The 27478-nt window shown below is 42.6% G+C and overlaps 1 protein-coding gene across 4 annotated transcripts in view; it reads left to right on the top strand.

Annotated features, from left to right (window-relative positions):
- The window catches only part of PCDH15 (protocadherin related 15), a 1574801-nt gene that overhangs the window by 1280916 nt on the left and 266407 nt on the right, over nucleotides 1–27478 (top strand). For all 4 annotated transcript variants that reach the window (XM_070752283.1, XM_070752284.1, XM_070752286.1 and 1 more), the window contains 2 exons: nucleotides 14463–14556; nucleotides 21051–21179. In XM_070752283.1, the coding sequence (XP_070608384.1) occupies nucleotides 14463–14556; nucleotides 21051–21179 (223 nt within the window). The remainder of the gene's footprint in view (nucleotides 1–14462; nucleotides 14557–21050; nucleotides 21180–27478) is intronic.

Genomic DNA, 27478 nt, shown 5'->3' with positions numbered 1-27478 from the left:
AGAGGGAGAGGGAGAAAGAGATAGCAAGAGAAGGAGAGAGGGAGAGAGAGAAAGAGAGAGGGAGAGAGGGGGAGAGAAAGAGATAGCAAGAGAGGGGGAGAGAGAAAGAGAGAGGGAGAGGGGGGAGAGAGAGAGAAAGAGAGGGAGAGGGAGAAAGAGAGATGGAGAGAGGGGGAGAGAGAGAAAGAGAGGGAGAGGGAGAAAGAGAGAGGGAGAGAGGGGGGAGAAAGAGAGAGAGGGAGAGAGAGAAAGAGAGAGGGAGAGGGGGGAGAGAAAGAGAGAGGGAGAGAGAGAGAGGAGATAAAGGAAGAGGAGAGATAGAAAGGAAGAGAAAGAAAGAAAGAGGGATAGAAAGAGAGTGAGAGATGCTCAGTGAGCCTTTCTTTGAAGTTGCCTTTCTTTCTTTCTTTCTTTCTTTCTCTCTTTCTTTTGCTCTCTTGCTCTCTTGCTCTTTCATTCTTTTTTCTCTCTCTTGCTTTCTTTCTTTCTCTTGCTTTCTCTCCTTCCTTCCCTCCTTCCATTTCTTTCATTCCCCCTCTCTATTTTTATTTCTCTTTCATTCTCTTTCTTTCTTTCTTTCTTGCTCTTTTTCTTTCTCTCTTTTACCTTCCCTTCCTCTATTTCTTCTTTTCTTTCTCCTTCCTACCTTCTTCCCTCCCTCCCTTCCTTCAGTCTTTCCTCTCTTACTCTCCCCTTTCATAAGTTTCCTTGCTTCCTTCCTCTGTTCCTGTCCCTTCCCCCTTTCTTTCTTTCTTTCTTTCTTTCTTTCTTTCCTTCCTTTCCTCCCTCCATTTCTTGCTTTCCTTTTCCTTCCTCCCTTCTTTCCTCCCTCATTCCCTTCTTTCACTCCTTCCTCTCTTACTCTCCCCTTTCACCCCTCCCCAAAGAAGGTAAATTTCATACATAATTGGTATGTCGCAAAATAAAGTAGTTTTAAAATGGCGGGGAGGGGGGCCCCCAGACACTTAGGCTGTATGGGGCCCCAAAATTCCTGATGGCGGCCCTGGCTCCACCCTTCCATAACCCCCCCCCCCCATATGACCAAAGCCCCCCCCCCCCCCGGGTCATGGAAAACTGGTCTAGCTTAAAGCCGGTCCCTGGTGCAAAAAAGGTTGGGGACCTCTGATATAGGGTTATTATCGTTGAATGTAAATGGTCTTGCATCACAGAAAAAGCATTTTAGGATCATGAAGCTGGCTAGGGACAGTAAAATTGATATTTTACTTTTATCAGAAACTCATAAAGGAAGGGAAAAAACAGATAGATTAGTTACAAATAGTGAGTGGCAGAAAGTTTATGAGTCGAGAGGGACAAGTAATTCAAGAGGAGTTGCCATCTTGTTTAACCGAAGGGTGCACTTTCAATTAATTAATATTAAAAGGGACAAAGATGGCAGAATGTTATTCATTAAGGGGAAAATAAAAAATAAGTTAGTAACCTTAGCGGTAATTTATGCTCCTAATGTAAACGCAAAACAATTTATAATAAATGTAAAACGGAAACTAGACAATTTTGCGGAAGGTATAGTGATTTTAGCAGGCGATTTCAACTTGGAATTAACAGCAGGGAGGGGGGAAAAGAAAAAGTTACACTTAAATAAAATCAATATGACAGATTTACATGAAGACATTGTAAACAGAGACACCTTTTATTCTGCAAGACACAATAAATTTAGCTGTATTGATTATATGCTAATTAATAAGACAGATGAGGCAAAGCTTAAGAAAGCGGAAGTGAAAAGTATCTGGTTATCAGACCACGCACCTCTCCTGGCAGTGATTGAGATAGAGAGCTGTAGGAAACAATGGATATGGAGATACAACCCTCTGGTTTCAGCTAATGAGGAGAATAGAATTAAATTACAAAGGGAACTGAATGGATTCTTTTGTACTAATGCAACAGGCGAGATTAAACAAACAATAGTCTGGGATACACATAAGGCTGTTATGAGGGGTAATTGTATTAGTACAGAAGCTTTTATTAGGAAATCCTGGGAAGCTGAGAGGAAAAATTTATTGAGAGAAATAGATTTAATCCAAGAAACTTTAAAAATTACAAGAAATAGAGAATGGAATTCACTATTATTACTTAAGAAAAAGAAATTACAATTACTTGACGAAGAAAGATGGAATAAAATGAAGATGATTATAAAACATAGAATTAGGGGATGGGGCAATAAATCAATGAAGCAAATGGTACATTATTTGAAAAAAAGAAAAGAGAAATCCCACATCTCTGCTTTAAAAGATAAGGAAGGCCTAATTAAACGTAGTAATCTAGAAATGGAAAAAATGAGAGATTTTTATGAGAATTTATACAAAAAAGAGTATGTTACTTCGCAAACTATAGAGGTTAAAAAGAAATTAAAGGAAGAGGATAGACAAATGCTAAATGCAAAAATTACAAATGATGAGATATCTAGAGTTATTAAAGGGTTGAAACCTGCTAAAGCCCCAGGTCCAGATGGTTTTACTGCTGAATATTATAAAATGTATATGAATGAATTATTACCGCATATGGAAAAATTGTTTAACAATGTAATGGAGACTTTTGAAACTCCACAGACGTGGAAAATGTCAGAAATTATAACGGTCCCAAAACCAGATCGTGATTTAACTGACCCAGGTTCTTATCGCCCTATCAGCTTATTAAATCAGGATTATAAAATATTTATGAAAATATTGGCAAACAGGGTGGAAAATATTCTACCGAAAGTAATTGGAGAAGATCAATATGGATTTGTTAAAGGAAGGAAGATTTATGAACCAATAAGGAATGTGGTCAATGTTTTACACCATGCTACCAATACCAAAAAAAAAATTAAGTATTCTAAAATTAGATGTCTATAAAGCTTTTGATAAAGTTAACCACGATTACTTATTTCAATTATGTAAAGATTTAAATATGGGAGATTCATTCTGTAGAATTATAGAAGCAATATATAAGGATAATATAGCTCAAATCAGAGTAAATGGTAACAGAACAGAAACGATTAAAATTCAGAATGGAACTAAGCAGGGTTGCCCACTATCTCCAATGTTATTTGCATTAGCAATTGAGACTTTAGCAAACAAAATTAGAAATGATAAGGAATGGAGAGGTTATCAAATAGGGAAATTTGAATTGAAATTAAATTTGTTTGCAGATGATGCTATAGTGATGTTCGAAACCCCAATAGAAATGATGAAAAGAATAATGATATTGCTCCAGGAATTTAAAGATCAATCTGGACTTAAGGTTAATATAGAGAAATCAGAGATAATATGTTTAAATACTGGCCCTAAAGAGCAAATCGAGATACAAAAAATATCAGGATTGAAATTAGGTTGTAAAAAAATGAAATATTTGGGAATTTGGTTGTTTAAGAATCCAATAAAAATAGTGACGGCTAATTATAATTTAATATGGAAAAAAATCCAGAAGCAGATAAAAAATTGGAAGGGTAAAAAGTTAGGAAGAATTGCCAAGATTAGGGCCCTTAAGATGATGATTATACCAAAAATGATGTATTTGTTTCAGGTTCTACCGGGTAGTTTTCCTGAGGCAAAACTAAGAGAATGGGATAACAAATTAAGTTATTGGATTGAAGGAGATAAAAAACCCAGAATAAGGAAGCATTGGCAGTTTGCACAAGAGAAAGAGGGAGGTTGGGGCAGTCCATGCTTATTATTATATAGAAATGCGTTTCAAATGGAAAGGTTAATGGAACTACAGTTATGGGGGGAAAAGAAATGGGTAGAGTTAGAAAAAGAAATCAATAATATAAACAACAAAGAATTATTATTTAAAAATTGGAGTAGAATAGAAACCAGTAAATTAAGTGATCCTTTTAAAGCATGTTTAGAAATATGGTATAAATGGCAGAGGAAAAGTGGAATAAGGGTATCCAGGCTATCAACGTTATATGTATTGAATATAGGGGATGATGTTAATTTAAGTAGAATCATTAAAGTATTAAATAGTAAAGGGATAACGAGAATTGAACAATTATATGAGAAAGATGGAAGAGTCAGCAGAACTCGATTGGAATGGTGGATTGCTAAAAAGAAATGGTTGCAGATTAATGCAATAAGTACATATTTAAATAAAAGTGAGAATAAAGAAGCTTTCTTACGAGAAGAAAATTGCTTAGAAAAAATAATAAGAGAAAAGATAAATGAGAGCAAAGCACAAGCCGGCAATATATACAGAATGCTATTGCAGATGGAAGAGGAAGTAACAAAAAGTTTGACAAGATGCTGGCAAGACGATTTACTAATAGATGAAGGGGAAATGAAAGAAATAGTAGAAAATATATATAAGATTAAAAATATGAGAGTTAGAGAGATGAGAAGGAAAATTTTACATAAATGGTACTATACACCAGTACAAATTGCACACTTCCAGGGGAAAGAGAAGGGTAAATGTTGGCATGGGTGCCAGGAAAAGGGAATTTTTATAGATATGCTCTGGGAGCAGGGCCGCCGATAGACGGGTATTACTGGGAGCCCCGTACCGGGCCTGGTGAAATTGACCAATTAGAGGGCCTGCAGTCAGCAGCTCCTTGCACATGCGCAGACTGTCACCTCAGAAAAAGACCGGGCCCTTTTGCGCATGTGCAAGGAGCTGCAAATTTGGCGCCAGAAGGCCGGGGCCCCTAATTGTTCAAAAAGTTGTGAGAAGAGGAAGCTGAGCTTCCTTCTTAGCAACTGCAGCGCCCCGCCCGGCTGGATCTTCCCTGGCGGCTGCAGCAGGTGAGCTTTGGGGCTGGTGGGAGGGTAGCGGCAGCAGGAGGGTGGCGCACAGTAGGAGGGTGATGGCGGCGGCAGCGACAGCCGCAGCGGGTAGTAAGCCCCTCTACCCCCTCTCTCTTTCTCTCAGCCGCGCGCCCTTTTCCATGGGCGCGCAGTCCCCATCCCCCTGCCAGCCCGTGGGGGGGCGGGGGCGGGGAGGTGCCGGCAGCAGAAGGGAAGGGAGCTGCGGCCACCCCTGCCTCCCCACGGTGCCTCTGGCCCCCTCGGCCTTTCCGCGCTGCCCACCACCCGCCCGATCTGCCCCCTCTGCTCCTCCGCCACCTCCTGCCTTTCAGCGCAGCTCCTCCCGCACCCGGAACGCACGCCCTGCCCGCCTCACCTTTGCCGAGAGCACTTTTGTCCCGGGCTCTCAGCAAGGGGGTTGCAGGAGAGGCGGGGCTGGCGAAGGTGATATTCAATGTCGGGGGCGCACGGGCGGTTGCGCGCGCTCCCTATCTCCCTGCTAGCCCACTTGGAATATTCAAAATAAGAAAAGCCTTTGCCGGCGAAGGTTTTTCTTATTTTGAATATTCCGAGTGGGCTAGCAGGGAGATAGGGAGCATGCGCAACCGCCCGTGCGCCCCCGACATTGAATATCACCTTCGCCGGCCCCGCCTGTCCTGCAACCCCCTTGCTGAGAGCCCAGGACGAAAGTGCTCTCGGCAAAGGTGAGACAGGCAGGGCGTGCGCGCGTCACCGCTGAGAAGAACGGAGAGAGAATGAGAGTGAGTGAGAGCAACAGACAGCAAGTTAGAGAGAAAGTGAGAGAGAGGGAGAGAAAGGGGGGAGAGAAAGAGATAGCAAGAAAGAGAGAACAAGAGAGAGAAAGAGCGTGAGAAAGAAAACAAGAGAGAAAGAGTGAGAGAGAGAGAAAGCAAAAGAGACAAAGAAAACGAGAGAGAAAGTGAGAAGAAGAGAGAGAAAGAGGGGGAGAGAGAGAGAGAGAGGCGGGAGAGAGAGAAAGAGAGGGAGAGGGAGAAAGAGAGAGGGATAGGGGGGAGAGATAGCAAGAGAGGGAGAGAGAGAAAGAGAGAGGGAGAGGGGGGAGAGAAAGAGAGAGGGAGAGGGGGGAGAGATAGCAAGAGAGGGAGAGAGAGAAAGAGAGAGGGGGAGAGAAAGAGAGAGGGAGAGAGAGAGAGGAGATAAAGGAAGAGGAGAGAGAGAAAGGAAGAGAAAGAAAGAAAGAGGGATAGAAAGAGATAGAGAGTGAGAGATGCTCAGTGAGCCTTTCTTTGAAGTTGCCTTTCTTTCTCTCTTTCTCTCTTTCTCTCTTTCTTTCTTTCTCTCTTTCTTTCTTTCTTTTTCTCTCTTGCTCTCTTGCTCTTTCATTCTTTTTTCTTTCTCTTGCTTTATTTCTTTCTCTTTCTCTCCTTCCTTCCCTCCTCCCATTTCTTTCATTCCCCCTCTCTATTTTTATTTCTCTTTCATTTTCTTTCTCTCTTTCTTGCTTTCTTTCTTGCTCTTTTTCTTTCTCTCTTTTACCTTCCCTTCTTCTATTTCTTCTTTCTTTCTCCTTCCTACCTTCTTCCCTCCCTCCCTCCCTTCAGTCCTTCCTCTCTTACTCTCCCCTTTCATAAGTTTCCTTGCTTCCTTCCTCTGTTCCTGTCCCTTCCCCCTTTCTTTCTTTCTTTCTTTCCTTCCTTCCTTCCTTTCCTCCCTCCATTTCTTGCTTTCCTTTTCCTTCCTCCCTTCTTTCCTCCCTCATTCCCTTCTTTCACTCCTTCCTCTCTTACTCTCCCCTTTCACACCTTTCCTTGCTTCCTTTGCACCCTTCTTCTGTTCCTGTCCCTTCCCTCTTTCCTTCCTTCCTTCCCACCCTCCGTCCATTCATTCACCCATTCCTCTCTTGATCGCCCCTTTTACCATTCCTTCCTCCCTCCCTCCTTCCTTCATAGCTCGCCCTCCCCTTTCTTCCCTTCTTTCCAGATGGGAGTGCCCCCTCAAGACACCCGCCTGACTGCTGGTACCCTGCTTTTTCTCTCCCCTCGTCCTTTCCAGCTCCTCGCGTTTGCTGGCTGGGGAATTCTGGGAGTTGAAGTCCAGATATCTTCAAGTTGCCAAGGTTGGGAAACACTGGCCTATGGGACCGCCTCGCTTGGCGTGAAGCGGGAAATGATCCCCGGGGGATGGAGTGGCTTGGCGACTTAAAATAGTTTTAAAATGGCAGGGGGGGCCCCCAGACACTTAGGCTGTATGGGGCCCCAAAATTCCTGATGGTGGCCCTGTCTGGGAGTGTGCAGAAATTCAGAAATTTTGGAATGTAGTGCAGAACGAAATTAACAAAATGTTAAACATTAACTGGATAATTACAAAAGAAATAGCAATTTTAATTAAATATAGGGAATTAGGAGAATTCAAGGAAATCAAAGCCGCAGCATTGGAAAGTGCCCAAGCGGTAATGGTATTAGGTTGGAAAGATTCTACAAAATGGACATTAAGAAATTGGTACTGGTATATGGTGGACCACATACATTTTGAAATTATGGAAATAAGATTAAACAATTTTGATGAGAATAAATTGGAGAAGTTGATGGTGCGATGGAATAAGGTAAAAGATTATATGTTAAGTAGAATCTGTGATGTAAATACAAAAAATAAATTGCAATCACTCTTTTAGTAATACTTGACGCAAGATAGAGCCAAGGAGTAACAGATAAATAATTAAATCTTTTTTGAATCCTCTTATATGGGTGGCGGGGGTGATGGGGTGTGTGTTATTGTTAGGTGATGGGCACATGCACTGTGCACTGTTATATGCTTGTTTTATATAAATTTTTAAAAAAATCAATAAAACTTTATTTTAAAAAAAAAGAAATAGAAGGAAAAATTCGTTTTTTCTTTGCTCATGACTCAATTAAAGTGCAGTCCCACCCATCCACCAAATGATAGAAAGTATACTAACAGAAAGAAAAACATGTGGTCCTTATTGCCAATCCCTTTCTTCTTTGTGGGTTCTATTCTTTCTTGTTGGTGAAAAATGGTGCCTTGTTTGTGGTGAAGGTGTGGGTTTTATGGGTCACTTTATTGATTTATGGCTTTAATAAAACAACCTACAGAAGTGAAGCCACATGGGGTGTAAAAAACCCTGCCAATAATCTTCCTAAGCAACTAACTGGTGAAAGCTCCTTGCTGGGCAAGGGGCGGGGTTCCCAAATGATAGAAAGTATACTAACAGGAAGAAAAACATATGGTCCTTTTTTCCAATCCTTTTCTTCTTTGCGGGTTCCATTCTTCCTTGTTGATGAAAAGTGGTGCCTTGTTTCTTGTGTGTTGTGCTCTTTTTTCCATACAATTGGATTTTCTGATTTCCCCCCTTCTGATAGCTACTAGCTGCAGAAAAAAAAAATCCATCAACATAGGGAGTGTCATAGGGAGGGGCTTGATATTTAACCATGACATCTGGAATTTATTTTGTGCTAGGAATAAAAGGGATTTACACTATGGCTTCCAGATTTTGAGTGCTATCAAGTAACTCATTACATCATTATCATCATCTTTTAACAACCCATAATCCCTTGTGGGGCAGAATCTGGGCAACTGAATGGCGCAGCAGAGAGTGTTTAATGGCCAGATGCCCTTCCTGTCACCGGGGCAGAGTTTTTGTTCAGTAGATATGGTATTCTCATTGTGCCCAAAGAAAGAAATATCTGTCTCTACCTAGGATCAAACTGACAGCCTCCTGATTGTGTGTCAAGAGCTCCACCTCTAGGCCACTGCAACACACTAAGTAATTCCTTACATGGATTTAGAGAATTCAAACTCTTTGCTACTATCCAAGTAGTCATCCATACTTTTATGACATGGTTTTGATAGCCCTATTTTTTGATGGCACTGGGACAAATAACATTTGTGAATTGCAAGGATAATGAAGGCATCTGCTTGACATTACTCTTGTATATTTATGAATTTGTGAAAGCTCTACATTATCCTATCCAGACTACTGACTTAATTTATCTATCTATCTATCTATCTATCTATCTATCTATCTATCTATCTATCTATCTATCTATCTATCTATCTATCTATCTATCTATCTATCTATCTATCTATCTATCTATTGGTCTGTCTGTCTGTCTGTCTGTCTGTCTGATTTATAGGCCACCCTTCTCCTTGCAGACTCAGGGCAGCTTACAAGAATAAAAAATAGACAAGATAAAATAAACAGATAAAAGTAAAATAAAATTAAAACATTAGAAAAAGTAGATAAAACCCCAATCATCTCTCATTCATTCTAATGGCTGGAGCAGAGCCATCACTCACGGTCCCCAGGCCTGCCAGCATAGATGTGTTTTTAGCACCTTCCGGAAGGTGAAGAGAGTGGGGTGATATGAAACTCTGCAGAGAGTTGGTTCCAGAGGACTAGGGCCACAACAGAGAAGGCTCTCCCTGCGGACCCATCAGGTATTCCAGATTTCTACATGGCTTTCAAGTGATGGTCGGAAATTAACTTTCTGGCCAAGATGACCAATTATAGAACAGCCCTGTCTCTTTGTCTACCACATATATTCAGAAAAGTTAACTCCAAGAACTCCAAGCCTGCTTCCTTGCTCTTAGTGAAGATGATGAAATAAAGAATGGTAGAAGTGAAGAATCTTCAGGGGTCAGATAGGAAAGAGCCTATCTGCCCTAGTTTGAAATATCATCCATCTCTCTCTATCGATAGGTCCTCTGACTACCTTTACCAGCAAGGTTGGAAAATGCTACAAATCTCAGAAGGCTGAACATTATTTTTTATTATGAGCAAAATGCTATAGTAACAGCAGTGCAGCTAACTGTAACTTATGTCAACCTCACTCAAAGGTTGGGAACAAGGTGAAAGCAACATAATGAAACCCATCAGAGTATCTTTGAATATTGTTAACAAGTAAGTTGAAAAAGGGCCTTACATTCTTAGTTGTAGCTAGTCAAGTGTTCAGTCTATAGTCATATAATAATGTAGCCTATTATTTCCTACATTTTGCTCTTCGATGACTTGTTCTGCAAAAGCACACACATACTTCACCCACTTATTTGTGAGTACTGTTCTTTAGCTTGGAAAGGATAAGGATAAAAGTCGAACATTTGAACAAAAGATATAAAAATATCGTTCCTATGTCATTCTTCTCTATAACATCCTCACAAATACAAGAACCTCTGTATGAACAAATACTCAAGTTATCCTATTCTAATTCTTCACTGGCTGAGTTAAATTATACTCCTATCCTATAACAAGAGACATAAAGAAATTCTTCTCAGCATTTTCATTTCGACAGCAGGGAACTAAATGTAATACTTGCTCTGCCCAAAATCTTCTCAGCTACTGTAGTTCTTTTATAAATTAACTGTAGTATTGCAATTCAGTCAAATGCATTATTATTCAGAAGTTATACTGAATTCACTAGGGTTTACTCTCATGTCTGTGGCCATATATGTATGGTGCCTCAAGTATACAACCGAATACAGTGGTACCTCAAGATACGAACCCCTCGTCTTACGAACAACTCGTGATACGAACCCGGGGTTCAGAAAAATTTTGCCTCTTCTTACGAACTTTTTTCGAGTTACGAACCGGCGTTCGGAGACTGTTGGGAAGCCGTGCGGCTGTTTTAAAAGGTAACAGCTGGGCGGCAGGGCTTCCCAGAAGCCTCCCGAACGCCGGTTCGTAACTCGAACAAAGTTCATAAGAAGAGGCAAAATTTTGCTGAACCCCAGGTTCGGTTCGGGAGGTTGCTGGGAAGCCCCCCAGGCCGGCTGCGACCTTTTAAATCACCCGCGCCGCTTCCCAGCTGTCTCCTGAAGCCGAACGCTAAAGCCAAACTTCCGTGTTCGGCTTCGGGAGACAGCTGCGAAGCGGCGCAGCTCTTTTAAAAGGTCGCAGCTGGCCTGGGGGCCTTCCCAGCACCCCCCTGAACCCCGAACCCGGATTCGGGGGGGTGCTGGGAAGCCCCCCAGGCCGGCTGTCACCTTTTAAAACACCCGCGCCGCTTCCCAGCAGTCGCCAAAAGCCGTTTTTTTGCGGGGGTTTTTTGGTTGCACGGATTAATTGACTTTACATTGTTTCCTACGGGAAACAATGTTTCGTCTCACGAACCTTTCGTCTTACGAACCTTTCGTCTTACGAACCTCCTCCTTGCACCAATTAAGTTCGTATCATGAGGTATTACTGTACTAGATTTCTGGTTGATTTTAATGTGATAGATTTAATTCAGGCTTTTTTATGGCAGTTAATCAAATACTACAATCAAAATAGTATGTAAGATTTAGTAGCAACTTACATATAATGATTTTGTCATCTTTAGAGTACTTTGGTGAAAGAATTTTCCTTTAAATTATTCAAAATGTTTATTTTCTTACGCTTCTTCTGTCTGATTGCTTCACATCACACAAAATACATATCTCTTTAAGCCTTAGAGCGGGGTAGGCAAAGTTGGCTCTTCTATGACATGTGGACTTCAACTCCCAGAATTCCTGAGCTAGCATGATTGGCTCAGGAATTCTGGGAGTTGAAGTCCACCAGTCATAGAAGAACCAACTTTGCCTACCCATGCCTTAGATAATCATAATTTTCTTTTTATAAAGGCTGTCTAAAAGTCTGCATGGAAGTCAGTTTCCAAATACTGTATCCCATCCACCTTGTACAGGGTACATTGTTACTCCATTCAATTTCTTCTTGATTGATTTTGATTTTAATCATATTAATTTGGGGCATGGATTCCCTTCTATTGCACAGAAGAAAAAGTTATACATTTAATAATAAAAACCAGCATATATTATTGCATCCTGTTTCAATTTTATTTTCTTTCTCTGTTTATTTAATACTTATTTGCTAGATTTTGTTCCCTACTTTTCTTCATCCTCAATTAATATCAGGCAGGTAACTCACGAAAGTAGCAACTACATTTTCGGATAAACATCTGCCTCCCCTGGCAGCCACTATTATGTTTACTTGAAATATCCCAGGTGTTTTGTGATGCTTGCAGGTTCTGTTTTGTTTTGTTTTCTTGGATAACTAGAACAATATAATGTCCTGGTCATTTTGCATAAATAAATGTAGAAGTAGTTCTGAGACTGCACAAACATTACAGTTGTTTTTCAGTCTCTTGGGTATTTATCTGTCAGTATCACCAAACCAAATCAACTCCAAATCGACTCCACAGAACTATGCTTTATCTCTACTCTCTCCCACTCACCTCCTTATACTCAGGAGAATTGCAGAAGTCTGTTGTGCATGCCTTCATCTTGTTTTGAAATTAAGCCAGGTTTTCTTCTTGCCACTTTGTCAGCCTATCTCTGTGAAGAATGTTTTCTCTACCCTCTACTCCATCTCAATTTTTAATTCAGTACATGAACTATCTTTCTTTATTAATGTTCTATTGCATACTTCAAATAAGGGGCAGGGAATAACAGGCTTCCAGGCATTATATAACTAAGCTTTTGGCAACTCTTTCCCTTACAGTGGTGCCTTGGTACTCGACTGCTTTGAAACTCATAAAATCTGGTACTCAATCCATTTTGATGTGAAAATTTGCTTGGTATTTGTTGTGATTCAGCCTGAGGCTCCTCAGGGACCGGCTGGAGCTCTGCCGGATCCATGCCCAGAGGAGGAGGACAGTGACCAGGAGGGGGAGGACCAGGCAGACGGGGGAGAGGAACGTCAGGAAGAGGAGGAGGGAGAGCAGCCTGAGACCCCCGGGGGGGGGGGGCTCTCCCCAGCTAGTAGCCTGGATTCATTGGATGAAGACGCACAGGCTATAATAGACATGAGGCAGAGACTTGCAGCTCAAAGAAGGGGCCAATTAGAAAGATATTTCCATCCCTGAATTGGCAACAGCTGGGTTTGGGTGTGGTTCTCCTCAGCAGGGTTGAAAAGGCAGGCCCGCCCTTACAGTCTTGTGGAGAGTTATCAACTGGGAGTCCTGTGACCTTGCTTCGATTCCTGGCGTCTCTGATCTTGGCTTGTGGCCTAGAAGGCTGAAAGACTTGGCGGAGGTGTGGGTTTTATTATCTCCAGTGTTGTTTTTGCCAGCAAGAATCCTGTTTTATTGCCTGGCCTTCGTGAAACCTCTGTGAAGCTTCATCGTGTTCCTGTCTGTAAGAACAGTTTTTGTTACCTGTGTTTGCTTTCCAGTATATAAACGGCCTTTGTTTTTTACCAGTGTGTCTGGATACTCTTTTTCGTTGGTGTTGGCGTCTGGGGGGACCCAGACAGAACAGTATCCAGTGCACAAACTAGAACTTGTTGGTGTCAATTGCCTTATGACTCCCTACACTAATCCTTGATGGGAAGCATTTATTTGGCACTCATAGTACTCATTGTGCCAATGAGAACCAATTAATGATGAATACCAAAGTACAACTGTACCCAGATTGGCTGAAAATGTTGGAAATTGTATTTCAGCCAGACCTAGACATATACAAATTTCTTTCACCTGTTTTAAACAAACCTAGTAGGAGAAATTCAGTTTCTAACACAATGATATCCATAAATTCTTAACTCTACTTTAACTTATTTATTTATTCCTGTTTGTTTGTTTGTTTGTTTATTCTTCTGGGGTAAAGGTACTTGGTGAGAAAAGGAGAAATCTGGGAGAACTGAAGAGAACTAGAGCATATATTATTATTTATTTAAGATATGTCACTTCTCATGCAAGTCTTCCACTGGAGTTCACAAAAATAAGCATGTTACACTTATAGATTATAGTTGTTTCCTATAAAAAAGCTATAGTTGTTTGCTATAAAAAAGCTTATCTGCATAGGAATATGGCCCCTAATGGGGCCGAGAGGCAGAAAGGAAGCTGTATGTTCCTTCCATATACAAGGATGACTCGACAAAAAAAATCACACAGACACACACACACAGACACACACAAACACACTCTCACTCTTCTGGAAGAGCTTAAAAACACAGCTATATCGTCAGGCGTGGGGCTGTTGAACTTGGTTGTATGACGTGGGCTGTCTGTGAGATGTTTTAAGTTAAGGATTCTTTAATAGTGATGTTTTATAGTGTTGTTTTATTTAATTTCAATTTCTTCCATTGTTATTTATTAATATGGTGTAAGCCACCCTGAGTCTCAGGATAAGGGTGGCCTAGAAATTGAACACACACACACATATATACACATACACACACACACACATATATATATACACACACACGCACACACATATACACATATACACATATACAGATATACAGATATACAGATATACACATACATACATACATACATACATACATACATACATACATACACATTAAATTCAGCAAAAACATGAACAAATTCACCCTAGCACAAGGACAAAAGCACCAGCCTGAAGATGACGAGTGGGACCTCGTCAAAATGTTGCCAGGAATCTCTGAAACCTCATAATCCGTAGGGGGAGTGGAGTCCGGGAATTGAATGGATGTAGCAGAGAGTTTTAATGGCCGAATGCCTTTCTGTCATCAATGAAGAGTTTTGTTCAGCAGATATATTCTCAGTGTGCCCAGGGAAAGAAATATCTATATATCTATTTATATCTATATTTCATATGCAGTTACTAAATCTCAAAAAACAAACTTATGCCATAGAAAAATGATCCCCCAAAGTCCATTCTAAAAGAGAAATGTTTGCTAATGCAAATCAAAGACCCTTGCATATAAACAAGCTTGTCACTCTTTTTAGGAGCCACACTTTATTGTAACATACGTATTTGTTTTATTGCTAGATCCGGGCTGCTAGCCCTAGGAAAGCCTTTAGACCGAGAAAGCACCGATCGCTACATTTTGATTGTTACAGCCTCAGATGGCAGACCAGATGGGGTAAGTTTCTTGCAGAAATATAAAAATGTGTCTGCAGCTGTGAGCAAAGAAGCAGGAAGACATAATCTTTCGCTATAGGTTTTGTTTTGTTTTCCTTTTGGTAACATTTCTAATATAAAGCCATTCCCTCTTATGTCCAAAATATTTCTGCTGGTGCTTGTAATGCTGCTACTCCAGTGGTTTGTGCCATACCCTCTGACATTTCCTTGTTCTGTTTTGGCCAGTTCAAACATCACTTGTTGTCAGGGAAATCCCCAAGGACTGATCCAACACAAAACTGGAATCCATAGCCTGAGCTACTTGTTTTGATCTATACAAACCTTTTATAAGATTTTGTCCTGAGAACTCCCCTATGGGTAATAAAACTTTGCTACAATTTCTTTTAATCCCCCCCCCCAGATACTTTGGAAAGAATTTTGAAATGACATGTGATGAAGTTATAATGAAAATAACAATAAAGATTTTCTTCTATTACTCAGGGTAGAAGTTCACAAGTTAGAGTAGGTGCTAGCTAGAGAATTGGGACACTTGAATTTATAAATGAATAGCAATCAAGCCCATTCAGATCTCTTGTTACAAGATGGCATTCTTTCAGTTAAGCTGTTTATTAGCTAGTTCAAGGAATGCATGCAATTTACATGCTAGAAACCATGGTTGTTGGTGTTTTTCTTTGAAATATGGGCAATACTACACTATCCAGTACTTTAGCACTTTACAGCCCTGCAAAATTTGGGGAACTCTGGCTACTTTTGATGTCAGCATTTAATAATCTTCTGCTAAGGTAAAGAACGGCAGTGTTTTTACAATAAAACCAGATTGTAAATGGTTCTGGGATCAGTGTGTTTGATAAATTGTGTGTTTTCATACCAGCATAGACCATGTTACCCATTAAGATAGACACAGATTTTGAGAAGTGAAAGCTTTTAAGAGAGTCTTCCTCTTTTATCTTAAACTCTAGACAGGTTCATATAAACATGGTATCTCAGGCTTTAAAACATAAAATCAGCCCCTTCAGTAGTACTCAAACAACAACTGGCAATTCATCTAGATCTTCTAGAAGGATGTATGCTCATAATCTCAACCACTGGTAATCAGCTTTGCTGATACCTTTTGCACTATTTTAAGTTTCCAGATATTTTTCAGGAATAACCTAATGAAGTCACATAAAGGTGAAGAGTAAAAGCTTCTCCTGTCTAGTCATGTCTGACTCTATGGCATCATGCTCATCTCTGTTTCTTAGCTGAGGGAGCCTGCATTGTCCAAAGACATTTTTTTTCTGTCGGGTGGGTGGAGGAGGTGGGGGGAGACAGTGGAGGCTGCACAGAGGGAGCATTGTGGGTTGATTGACAGTGTGGGTGGCTTGTCAGCCAGCAGGGCTTCCGCCCTCCTTGACAGCCCCGCTGGGACTTCTGCCCTCCTTGACAGTCCAGCCTCCTTCTCCTTTTCCTCCCCCTTCTTTTCTCCTCCTTTCTTCCTTCTCCTCTTCCTCCCCCTCCTCCTCCTTTCTTTCTCTTCCTCCTCCACCAGCATTCAAACAACTGCCCTCCCCGCCTCCTCTCCCTCCGGAGGAGGAAGAGTAGGAAAGGAAACCCACAACCAACTCCTCCACCTCCTTCCCAAAGCCCCTTCCTTCCTTCCCCAAGCTGTGCCAGCGCTGCCCTGCGGTGCTCCAGAAGACAAAGCTGGGGAAGAGCGATCGATTTCTTTCAAGCCCTGTACGCCAGCAAAGTTGAGCGAGCAACCTTGCAGGGGGAAACAGCAGAGGGACATGAGGGGGGGGCAGTCGTTTGGATGCCGATGGAGGAGGAAGAGAAAGAAAGGAGGAGGAGGAGAAAGGGGGAGGAAAAAGAGAAGGAAGAGAAGGAAAGGAAGAGGAGAAGGAGGAGGAGAAAGGGAGGAGGAAGAGGAGAAGGAGAAGGAAGAGGAGGAAAAGAACCCCGTAAACAACCCCTCTTCCTCTTCCCAAAGCCCCTTCCTTCCCCAAGCTGTGCCAGGAAGAGGGAGGAGGGGTTGGTTGCAGGATTCCTTTCTTCCTCTTCCTTCTCCTCCTCCTCCCCTCCTCCTCTTCTTTCTCCTTTTCCTCTCCCTCCTCCTCCTTTCTTTCTCTTCCTCCTTTGCCCGGCTCTCCCCACCCTGCCCCATGGCTGTCCTTCTAGTTTCTCATGTGGGCCAGGAGCGCTCCGAGCTCTGGTCCCGCACCAAGCACAGCTGCTGGTGGGGTTTCCCTTCAGCCTGGCTTCCTCACAGGGCAGGTGGGAGGGGCTGAAAAATCCTGCTATTAAAGTGCCTGTGAAGCCGAGAGAGGGGGAAAAAAGAGACTTGGCCATGCAATTTGGAAGGGGGGGGGTCGCGCTGCAGAACTGGGTTTGGGGGGCAGTGCTGCGTTCCCAAGCTGTGCGGCGTTCATTTCGCTTCCTCCTCCTCCTTCTCCCTGCCCACTCAGGCACGCCCTCATCCCCAGCAGATTTGCTCCCTTCTGCTGATTGAGAAGCCTTTTCACTTTTTTGGGCCTCTTGTTTGTTCCGTGGGAGCAGGATCAATAGGAGGAGTAGGAGTAGGATACGCATCTCTCCTTCTCGCTTCTACTTTTCCTTTCGCAGCTTCTTCTTCCACTTAAGACAATTCTTAAGCCTGCGCGGGGGGAGGGGTTGTCACCTCTGTGTGTGTATGTATGTGTGTGTGTGCCACTGCTATCCATTGGGGAATTCTGCCGGCAGTAAGAGAGCACATGCACCTGGGTTCGAGTTCGTAAGTGGAAAATGGTTCGGAAGTAGAAGCAAAAAAATCTTAAACACCTGGTTTGTATCTCGAAAAGTTCATCAGCAGAGGTACCACTGTATGTTAATGTTCCCGGTTTTAAAATACGTATTATAAATTGGTACATAAATTAGCTCTTCAGGTATTAGTTCATTTTCATTTATTTCATTCTAAATGGAAAGCTTTTTTATGCATGTGTGGGGATGGGAGTGGGAATCCATACTTCATAACATTTGAAGTTGCATTTTTCTGCATCAGCAAGAATGTAATAAGGAATGGAATGGAATTCCCACTTGTTTTAAACTGGTTGGTTAACTATCACCATGGCTACACTTTTTCAGCAGGAAAGTCATATTTGCATCTCCCCTCACCTTCTAATTACTGCAGCCTCCATTGTATAAAGTAAGAAAGGATGGATCTACTGCGGTTTTTCATTAAGAAGATGTATAACCCAACTGTGCATCACACAGTACTGGAACTTTATTTTTGACAGGACACCATGGGCTCTAATGAATGTCTTACTCTGTTGATGAGTCCTCTTCACCAGTCAATACATTAATGAGTTATCAGCAACAAATAGACGTTTTTATAGCACATGCAATTTATCTTGTCCAAAATAACAGTTTCATAGAATTGCTAATATGCTTACCAGGTCTCCCCCCACCCCTCAATTATTAGAACTTATTTAGATTGTTAAAGAGCAAGGAAAAGTGATAGAAGAGTTAAGATAGACACAGCAATTTTAACCAAGTTTGTGGCATGTTCATATGTGATTCTCAGTAAGCCTTGTTTGTTTCATCCTATTTCTATTCAGGGTTCGTTGCCAAGGTTGGTGGGGAGAGAGGATAATTTGGGATCTGTATTAATTTCGGAATGAAAAGATGTTTTATCTGAGAGCTTTTCTTCTTTTTTCACATTTTCTGTAGGTGTGAATTGCCTGAAGCAGCTAGCATGTATATTTCATGCTACTGCACATTTTGAAATATGCTGAAGTTGCCTTGGGACCAATGGGACTTTATGATGTGTCATTACTATCAGAGAGATTAGGAACATTGTGCCTTTAAGTATTTTCCACCCCCCCTAAATTCAGGAAGGAAATATTTCTTCCCACACAATCTACTTGAAATGGTCAGCAGAAACTGCAGCCATATTTTCAACAGAATGCTTAGAAATCAAATGTTGTAATTCCTGTGGGTTTCTGGAGGTTGTAAAGAGCAGAGAAAATTGAGTCATTCTTCTGTGGCATCCAGTAGAAATGTGAATTCAGAATAAATGAACCTTGCTGGATGATCCAGTTGTTGAACTTTGAGTCGGAGCAGGTCAATATTGGCATTCATCAGTTAGACAGATTGGATACGGGTAGCCCTCGATTTATGACCATATTTGAGCCCAACATTTCTGTGGCTAGGTGTAGAGGTTATTATGTGAACCACTGTTAACCTTTCTTGCAACAGTTGTTAAGTGAATCACTGTAGTTGCTAAGTTAGTAACAGGGTTATTAAGTGAATTGGTTTTCCCATTGATTTCATTTGTCAGAAGGTTGTAAACATTGATCTCACGACCTCAGGATACTGCAACCATGACTGGCACATGATCTTAAAAACATAAGAAGAGACATGCTGAATTGGGCCAAAGCCCATTGAGTCCAGCATTCTATATCACACAGTGGCCCACCAATTATACATGGGGATCTTGAGCAGAAAGAGAAGAGACAAAATTGTCATAAATATGAGTCAGTTGCCAAGCATCTGAATTTTTATCACATGACTATGGGGATGCTGCAATGGTCATAAGTGTGAAAAATGGTCATGAGTCACATTTTTCAGTGCCCTATAACTTTGAACGACCGTTCAATGAACTAATGAACTATTATAACTCAAAGATTACCTGTATTTTTAGAGTACCATCAAGGTTTAGTTTTTGCTGGATACATGTAGAAAATAATCCACTCTTCCTCTCAGGATTATCATTTTTAAAAATCAAGATGGAAGCCCTGCCCTTATTTATGTACATCACAACACATTTAGAAAAGGGGATGGGGCCAGTAGTGGGTTCTAAAACCCTTTACTATTGGTTTGCACGTGCATATGCATGTGTGATGCTTCTGTGCATGCGCAGAAGTGTCCCAGGTGAATTGGCGGATCCTCCCACCACTGGTGCTACCAGTTCTAAGAACCAGGCCAAACCGGGAGAAACCAGCACTGGATGGGGCAACCATCCTATGGATGATGACTTGACCATATTGAAATGCACACACTGCAGACCATTCTACTTCATCTCTTGCTTGAAGTCATAGTACTATATTGGCCTGACAAAGGGGGAATGAAGAGATGTTTCTTCCAGCATTTTTCTTTGTTTTTTTTGTTAAATTGCTCATTTCAAGCAATGGGAGAGAAATGGTTCAAAAATGTTCAATCTCTGTTCTAACATTCCCCCACTTGGGAGACATGGCAGTGGGCGGAGGAGAAAGATCTTCAGCCTCCACTAGCGTGCATTTTATTCCTCTTCCCAATACCAAATTCCAGGGTCAGAGATCAAAACTATATTCAAAGGTTATTAGAGAGGATGTCCATATTTTCTATATTGATGATATTACTAGTTAGGATAAGGAAACTTCTAGAACAGTTATGGCGAGTGTTTTTTTCCTCAGGTGTCAAAAGAGCATGCGTGTGCACTGTCACATCCATACTATATCGCCAGGCATGGGGGAATTGAGACATCTCCCCTGGACTTATATATTTTATGTGTGGTATGCTTGTGTTGTATGATTTTTAAATGATGGGTTTTAGATAATTTTAATATTAGATTTGTTACATTGTATATTGTTATTATTATTGTTGTGAGCCACCCCGAGTCTTCGGAGAGGGGCGGCATGCAAATCTAATAAATTATTATTATACTGTCACATTCAATATATTTATTTATTGGATTTGTATGCCACCCCTCTCCGTAGACTCAATACATTTACTAGAAAATGCCACAAAGAAATAATGCTCCATGAGCTTTGAATACAGACAGTCCTCCATTTATGACTACAAATGAACCCAAATTTTATGTTGTTAAGCAACAGTTGTTGTGAGTTTTGCCCCATTTTATGAAATTTTCTTGCCACAGTTGTTGAGTGAATCACTATCGTTGTTAAATTAGTAACAGGAAGTGAATCTAGCTTTCCCCTCCCCATCCTTGACTTTAATTGTCAGAAGGTCACAAAAGATGGTCAATTGCCCCTAGGACATGGCAACCATAATAAATATGAGCCAGTGGCCAGGCATCTGAATTTTTATCATGTGACCATGGACATGCTGCAATGGCCATAAGTGTGGGAAATGGTCATAAGCAGAGGTGGGCTGCTAAGGTGGAACGGAGACATTGCTCGCCCCCGTGGCTCTGAGTGCTAATGGAGTCCAGCGCAATGCTGCTACTGCACCTGGGCAGGTAGTGAAATCGTGCACGGACATGCAGGTGTGTCCATGGCGCACCTGCCCAGGTGGAGTAGCAGAATTGTGCTGGATTCCACTAGCACTCAGAGTCACGTCACCGTTCCATTTTAGCAACCCACGTCTAGTCATAAGTCACTTTTTTCAGTGCCCCTGCAACTTTGAACAGTCACTAAATGAATGGTCAAGGACTACCTATACTTGTCAGAGTATAACATTTAACCTTTACCAGCATGATAAAACGATAAGGATCATCACTTTATTTATTTATTTATTTATTTATTTATGTTTTTTATATAGACCTCAACTGCTACGGTGAATGTGGTTGTAACAGATGTCAATGATAATGGGCCAGTCTTTGATCCCTTTCTTCCAAAAAATTTTACAGTACAAGAAGAAGAAACCAATGCATTTGTGGGTCAAGTGAGGGTAAGAAACTCCCAGTATTGTACTGTTGATTATACTAATTGCTTGAAATATTTTCTCTTGTTCAATGGGTAGGATCATTGTCTGGTTTTATTTTACTTTATTTTCTCTGAACCTCAAAGTAAATGCACAAATAAATCCCATTCATCCCCAACTGCCTTTGAATAAAACTGGATGACAAAACTATTGGAAAAGAAAGCTTAACAAAGAAGTGCTTGGAGTAAACTACATTATTTTTCAGAATATAAAATGCACTGGAATACAAGACACACCTAGATTTTAGAGGTGGAAAACAAGAAAAAAAGTATTCTGAACCAAATGGTGCAGTAATATATTATTTAATAAAATACCAGTGTAGCAGAATATTTTTTACAAACATGTATACTTTTTACAACCATGGACAATGTTTACAAACTTTAAACTTGACAGCTTTAAGACTTGTGGACAATGTACCCTCTAATTTTTTTCCAGTGTGGGCGGAAAAGTATAGTGTCTGAGCGACAGTCCCTTTGGGACTGGGCGGCATAGAATAAATAAATAAATAAGAAAAAAAATCCCTTCTTTTTTATTAAAAGAAATTAATAATTAAAAAAAACCAAAATCCATTATTATTAAAACTAAATCAACCAGCAAAACCATAACTATTAATAAAAACAGGTGAGGGCTGGGTTTTTTTTCTCTGTTATTATTTAAGTGCTTTTACCATATGCTTTAAATCAAGAGTCACTTCTCTCTCTGTTTCTCTCTCTTTCCTGTCATTCTCTGCCTCAATCATTTTCTCATTTCTCTTTTCTCCCCTTTTTTCTATCATTTCTCTCTATCTCTTCCTTCCTCTCTCATCTCTCTCTTGCTTTCTCTCTCTCACTCTTTTTCTCTTGTTTTCTTTCTCACACTCTTTCTCTCTCTTTTTCTCTTTCTCTTACTATCTCTTTCTCTCCCCACTTTCTCTCTCTCTCTCACTTTCTCTCTATCTTGCTGTCTGTTGCTCTCACTCCTCTCGTTCTCTCTCCGTTCTTCTCAGCGGAGGCGCGCGCTCCCTATCCCCCTGCTAGCCCGCTCGGAATATTCAAAATAAGAAAAGCCTTCGCCGGCATCCAGACTTAAGCCATCATCTGTTTCTCCAAACCGGCGCCCTTGCCAAGGATGAGAAGGAAACGTTGCTGTGGCCCGCGGATGATGGGAATCGGAGTCCCCCAAACTGCCCATCGGGGGTTTGTGCGATTGTGTGGCTGTGTGCGTGTGCACGGGCACTCTAACCTCTCTTTCTCCGCTTGCTTCTAGAGTAGAAGAGGGGAGTTCAACGTCCCGGCCTTGTTTGAAAAAAAAGGGGGGTGTCCCTCTCCGTGGGGAGGGAGGGGGATTGCACGCCTCTCCCCCTCCCCATGCTTGGATAGGCGGCAGTCTCTCTCTTTGGAGTCCTGGGAGGGAGGAGAGGGCTTGCACGCCCTTTCCCGGGCTGGGAAAAAGGGGGAATCTCCCATTTTCAGAGTCCGGGAGGACAGAGGGAAGTGAAGGGGGGTTGTTGCACGCCCCTCCCCATTTTTTTTTGCAGAATCCGTTGGGTGGGGGAGAAGGATAGCATTCGAGCCCCCATAGCCCTTGTTAAAGGAGGGGGGAGGGGTCTTTCCCTTTTTGCAGAATCCGGGAAGGGAGGGGGATTGCACCCACGCCCCCCCTCGCCCCTTGTTAAAGGAATGGAGGTCTCTTTCCTTTTTCCAAAATCTGGGAGGAGGGGAGAGGGATTGCATCCCCCTGTCGCCCCTTGTTAAAAAAAGGGGGGGTCTCTTTCCTTTCTGCAGAATCTGGGAAGAGAGGGAGGGAGAGGGGCATTGCACGCCCACTCCCCACTTGCAAAGGGAAGGAAAAGAAACTCCTGGTGTCGGTGGAAAGCAAAGCGGGGGTGCGCGCCTCCTCCCTCCTCCCTGCCCCGCCCTCCCTGCCTCTCGGGCGCACGCAGGGGGCGGAGGCGGGGCGCGGGGATCCCGGGCGGGGGCGCGCTCTCGAGGCTGGCTGGGCAGCTGGGGCTGCGGCGGGTCGGGCTGCGGCGGGTCGGGCGAGCGAGCGAGCGGAGGGAGCCGCGGTGGCCGCGGGCAGCCCCTGCAGCCTGGCGGAGGAGCGCTCCTACCGCCGCTTCCTGGAGGCTTTCCTGGGCGAGTTCCGTGGACCGTTCCAAGCGGCCGCGGCTCCCTTCCCTTCTGCTGCTGGCGCCTCCTCGCCCCCGTCCCCCCCGCGGGCTGGCTAGAGGAAGGGGAGCGCGCGGCCGTGAAAAACGGTGTGTGTGGGGGTATTTTGGGGTGCGTGCGCGCACACACGCGCAGCTTTCAGGGAACAGTGCTTGTGGACCAACTCCCAGAATTCCTCCTGCAGTCATGCTAGCTCAGGAATTGGAGCCGAAGTCCACAAGTCTTAAAGTTGCCAGGTTTTGCACCCTTAATCCTAACCCAGGGGTCTCCAAACCTGGCAACTTTTAAGACTTGTGGACTTCAATTCCCAGAATCCTCCAGTCATGCTTGTTAAGGAATGGGAGTTGAAGTTCGTTAGTCTTAAAGCTGTCAAGTTTGAAAACTCCTGGATTAGGGATCTGCTGATCTGCTGATCGGGACATGGGAAGGGGGGGAGAGCATTCCCCAAAAGCCTTCCATTGCAGTTGAGTGTTTGCCCTTTGAGGCTGCCTGCTTTCCTTCTCCACCTCGGGGGTGCCCCCACCCCACTGCCCCTCCATGTTGGTGTCATCAGGGGCTGATCAGAGCACACTAACCTCCACTCCAGGCACTGGAAATTAAGCCTTGCGATTTCCCCGGTGAAGCTCCATTTCCATCGCTAACTTCACTATTTCCCCCTTCATTTTATTATTTATTTTATTTTATTTATTGTTAGAGTTGAAAGGGACCATGCAGGTCATCAAGTCCAGCCCCCTGCCTGAGCAGGAATCCTAAAGCACCCCAGCCAAGTGGCAGTCCAACCTCCTCTTGAAAGTGTCCAGAGTTGGGGAGTTTACAACCTCCACAGGCAAATTGTTCCACTGGTTGATCGCTCTGACCGTCAGGAAGTTCTTCTTTACTTCTAGGTTGAATCTCTCCTTGTCAGCTTTCAGCCTTTGTTCCTCGTCCGGCCCTCTGATGCTCTGGAGAATAGAGTTCCCCCCTCCTCTCTGTGACAACCCCTCATATACCTGTATACAGCTATCATGTCCCCTCTGGCCCTCCTTTTCTCTAGGCTATCCATGCCCAGTTCCCGCAGTCTCTCTCCATAAGTCTTGGTTTCAAGTCCTTTAATGATTTTGGTTGCTCTTTTCTGCACCTTCTCCAGAATTTCAATGTTCCTTTTGAAGTGTGGTGACCAGAACTGGTTGCAGTACTTCAGATGTGGTATGACCAGGGTGTAGTTAATATTTCCCTGGTCTTGGAGTGTATCCCCCTGTTGATGCAGCTTAGGATAGTGTTGGCTTTTTTGGCCGCTGCTGCACATTGCTGGCTCATGTTGAGTTGATTATCCACCAAGACTCCAAGATCTCTTTCGCAGTCACTACTGCTAAGTGGGGTTTCTCCCAGGCTGTATGTGTGTCTAGGTTTTTTTTTACAAAGGTGAAGGACTTTGCTCTTGTCGACATTGAACATCATGTTGTTAGTGTGGGCCCATAGTGTTAATCTGTCTAGATCTTTCTGTATTTTGAGCCTGTCCTCTAGGGTGTTGGTTACCCCTGCCAGCTTGGCTTCCTCTGCGAATTTGATTAGTTCCCATTCTACTCCCTCGTCCAGGTCATTGATGAAAATATTAAAGAGTACAGGGCCCAAGACGGAACCTTGTGGTGCCCCACTGCCTACCTTCTTCCATGTGGATTTGGAACCGTTGAGGACAACTCGTTGCATGCGGTTGGACAGCCAACTGTTTATCCATCTGCATGTGTTGTAATCTACCCCCGTTTTTGATTAGGAGGTTGTGGTCAATTTTATCAAAAGCTTTGCTGAAGTCCAAGTATATGAGATCTACTGCGTTGTGTTGGTCCACTGATTTGGTTATGGTGTTGAAAAATGATATGAGGTTGGTTTGGCATGATTTGTTTCTGACAAACCCGTGCTGGCTATTGGATATAATGTTGTTTGTTTCTAGGTAGTGGCAAAGTTGTTTTTTAATTATTTTCTCCAGTATTTTTCCAGGTATAGAAGTCAGACTGATTGGTCTGTGGTTGCCTGGGTCAGTCTTTTTACCTTTTTTGTGGTTGGGGACTACGTCAGCTCATTTCCAGTCTTCCGGAAGGTCTCCAGTGGTCCAGGATTTTTGATAGATGAGGAGAAGTAGTTGCGCAATGGTGTCTGCCAGTTCTTTTAGGACTCTGGGGTGAAGTCCGTCTGGCCCTGGTGATTTGTACTCGTTGAGCTCCCACAAGTAGTCCCTTATTGTATCTTTGTCTACGTTGAGTTCGGTTCTGGGGCTATTTGTTGCAGACTTGCATGTTGGTTGTTAGGTGATCCCATTTTGTGTGAACAGTGATGCAAGGTAGGCGTTGAGCAGCTGTGCTTTGTCTCTGTTGTCTGTTTTTTAGTGTAGTGACTGTTTCCTTGATTTTCTTCTTGTTGTTTATGTGCTAGAAGAAACTTTTTTTGTTGTCTTTGACTTTCATTGCAAGGTATTGCTCGTGTTGGGCTTTTGCTGTTTTTATTTTTTGTTTTCAGGTTTTGCCTGTTTGCTGATATTCCGCTTTGGTTATGAGTCCTTCTTTCCATTTTTTGTATTTGGCTTTTTTTCCTTTTATGTTGTCTGCGACTTCTTTGTTTAGCCAAGCTGGTTTCATTTTGATTTTCCTGTTTTTCTTTTTCATGGGGATTGTATTGTTTTGGGATTGTATTGTTTTGGGCATCTTTAGGGCCTCCCAGGCTTCCTGTGTGGTTTTACCCTTTAGAAATTCCTTCCAGGGTTTTTTTTCCAGGTTGGCTCTGAGCTTGTTAAAGTCCACTTTTCTGAAGTCTGGGACTCTAGTGGTGTTGGGTACAGCAGTTGGTGATTGTAATATGTTGAATATGAGGATGACATGGTCACTCTCACCGAGTGTCCCTTCTTCTTCAATTCCCTCTTATCATTTCTTCTCTGTTTGTTAATATTAGGTCGAGTATTGCAGTCCCTCTGGTTTCTGTTCCCACTTTTTGGGTTAGAAAGCTATCAGCGAGACTGGTGAGAAATCTATCAGACTTTCCACTTGGTGCTGAGTTTGTTTTCCAGTTAATATCAGGGTAGTTAAAGTCTCCCATTATTGTTGTGCTGTGCTTGTTGCATATTTCTGTTAGTTTGCTTGTAAAAAGGTTGCCCATTGTATCTGTTTGGTTTGGTGGTCTGTAGTATACTCCCATTGTAGTATTGCATTTCTTTTCTTTTATACTAACCCATATGATTTCTAGGGGGTTATCTTCTTTGGTTGGATATAGTTCTGTTCTTTTATGTATAGTGTAACTCCACCTCCTTTCTTGTTTGATTTGCTTTTCTTGAAGAGGTTGTAACCCTTTATCTGCGTGTTCCAGTCATGTCTTTCGTTCCACCAGGTTTCTGTAATTCTAATTAGATCGTGTTGTTGCCCCCCATGTATAAGTAATTCCAATTTGTTCTCTTTGTTCCCCAGGCTTTGTGCGTTTGTGTACAGGCATTTTAGGTGTTTGTGTCTGATTCTGGGTGGGCATTTTTTATCCTCTGATTGATTTGTAGGCTTGACTTGTTCACCTTCCTTGTTTTGTTCATTGTTCAATCTTTTAGTTTGGTCACCCTCCCCTCTTGGGTCTAGTTTAAAGCCCTCCTGATAAGTTGGGCTAGTTGATTTCCTAGGAGGATCTTCCCAGCCCTAGTGAGGTGTAGCCTGTCTCTTGCTAGAAGCCCTTTTTTGGAAATATTGTATGCCATGGTCGAGGAAACCAAAGTTCTTTTGGCAACACCATCTCCTTAGCCAATAGTTTATTTGTGGGATTTTGTGTTTCCTGGCCGGTGGTCGTCCTCCTGTGGGTAGAATGGAAGAAAAAAATAATCTGTGCACCTATCCTTTTGGCTGTGTTGCCCAAATGGTCATAGTCTTTCATTATTTGATTCATGTCTTTTCCTGTGTCGTTTGTTCCCGCATGGATCACCAGTAGAGGGTAGTAGTCAGAGGGCTTTAATATTTTGGTAAGGTTTTGTGTTATGTCAGAGATTTTGGTTCCAGGAAGGCAGCATATGAGCCGGGGTGGCGCAGCAGGTAGAGTGCTGTACTGCAGGCCACTGATGCTGACTGTGGATCTGAAGGTCAGCGGTTCAAATCTCATCACTGGCTCAAAGTTGACTCA

The sequence above is a fragment of the Erythrolamprus reginae genome, chromosome 5 (genome assembly GCF_031021105.1).
Source record: "Erythrolamprus reginae isolate rEryReg1 chromosome 5, rEryReg1.hap1, whole genome shotgun sequence".
Lineage (NCBI taxonomy): Eukaryota > Metazoa > Chordata > Lepidosauria > Squamata > Dipsadidae > Erythrolamprus > Erythrolamprus reginae.
The sequence above is the reverse complement of the archived record's forward strand: the minus strand, read 5'-3'. Positions and strand labels throughout refer to the sequence as shown.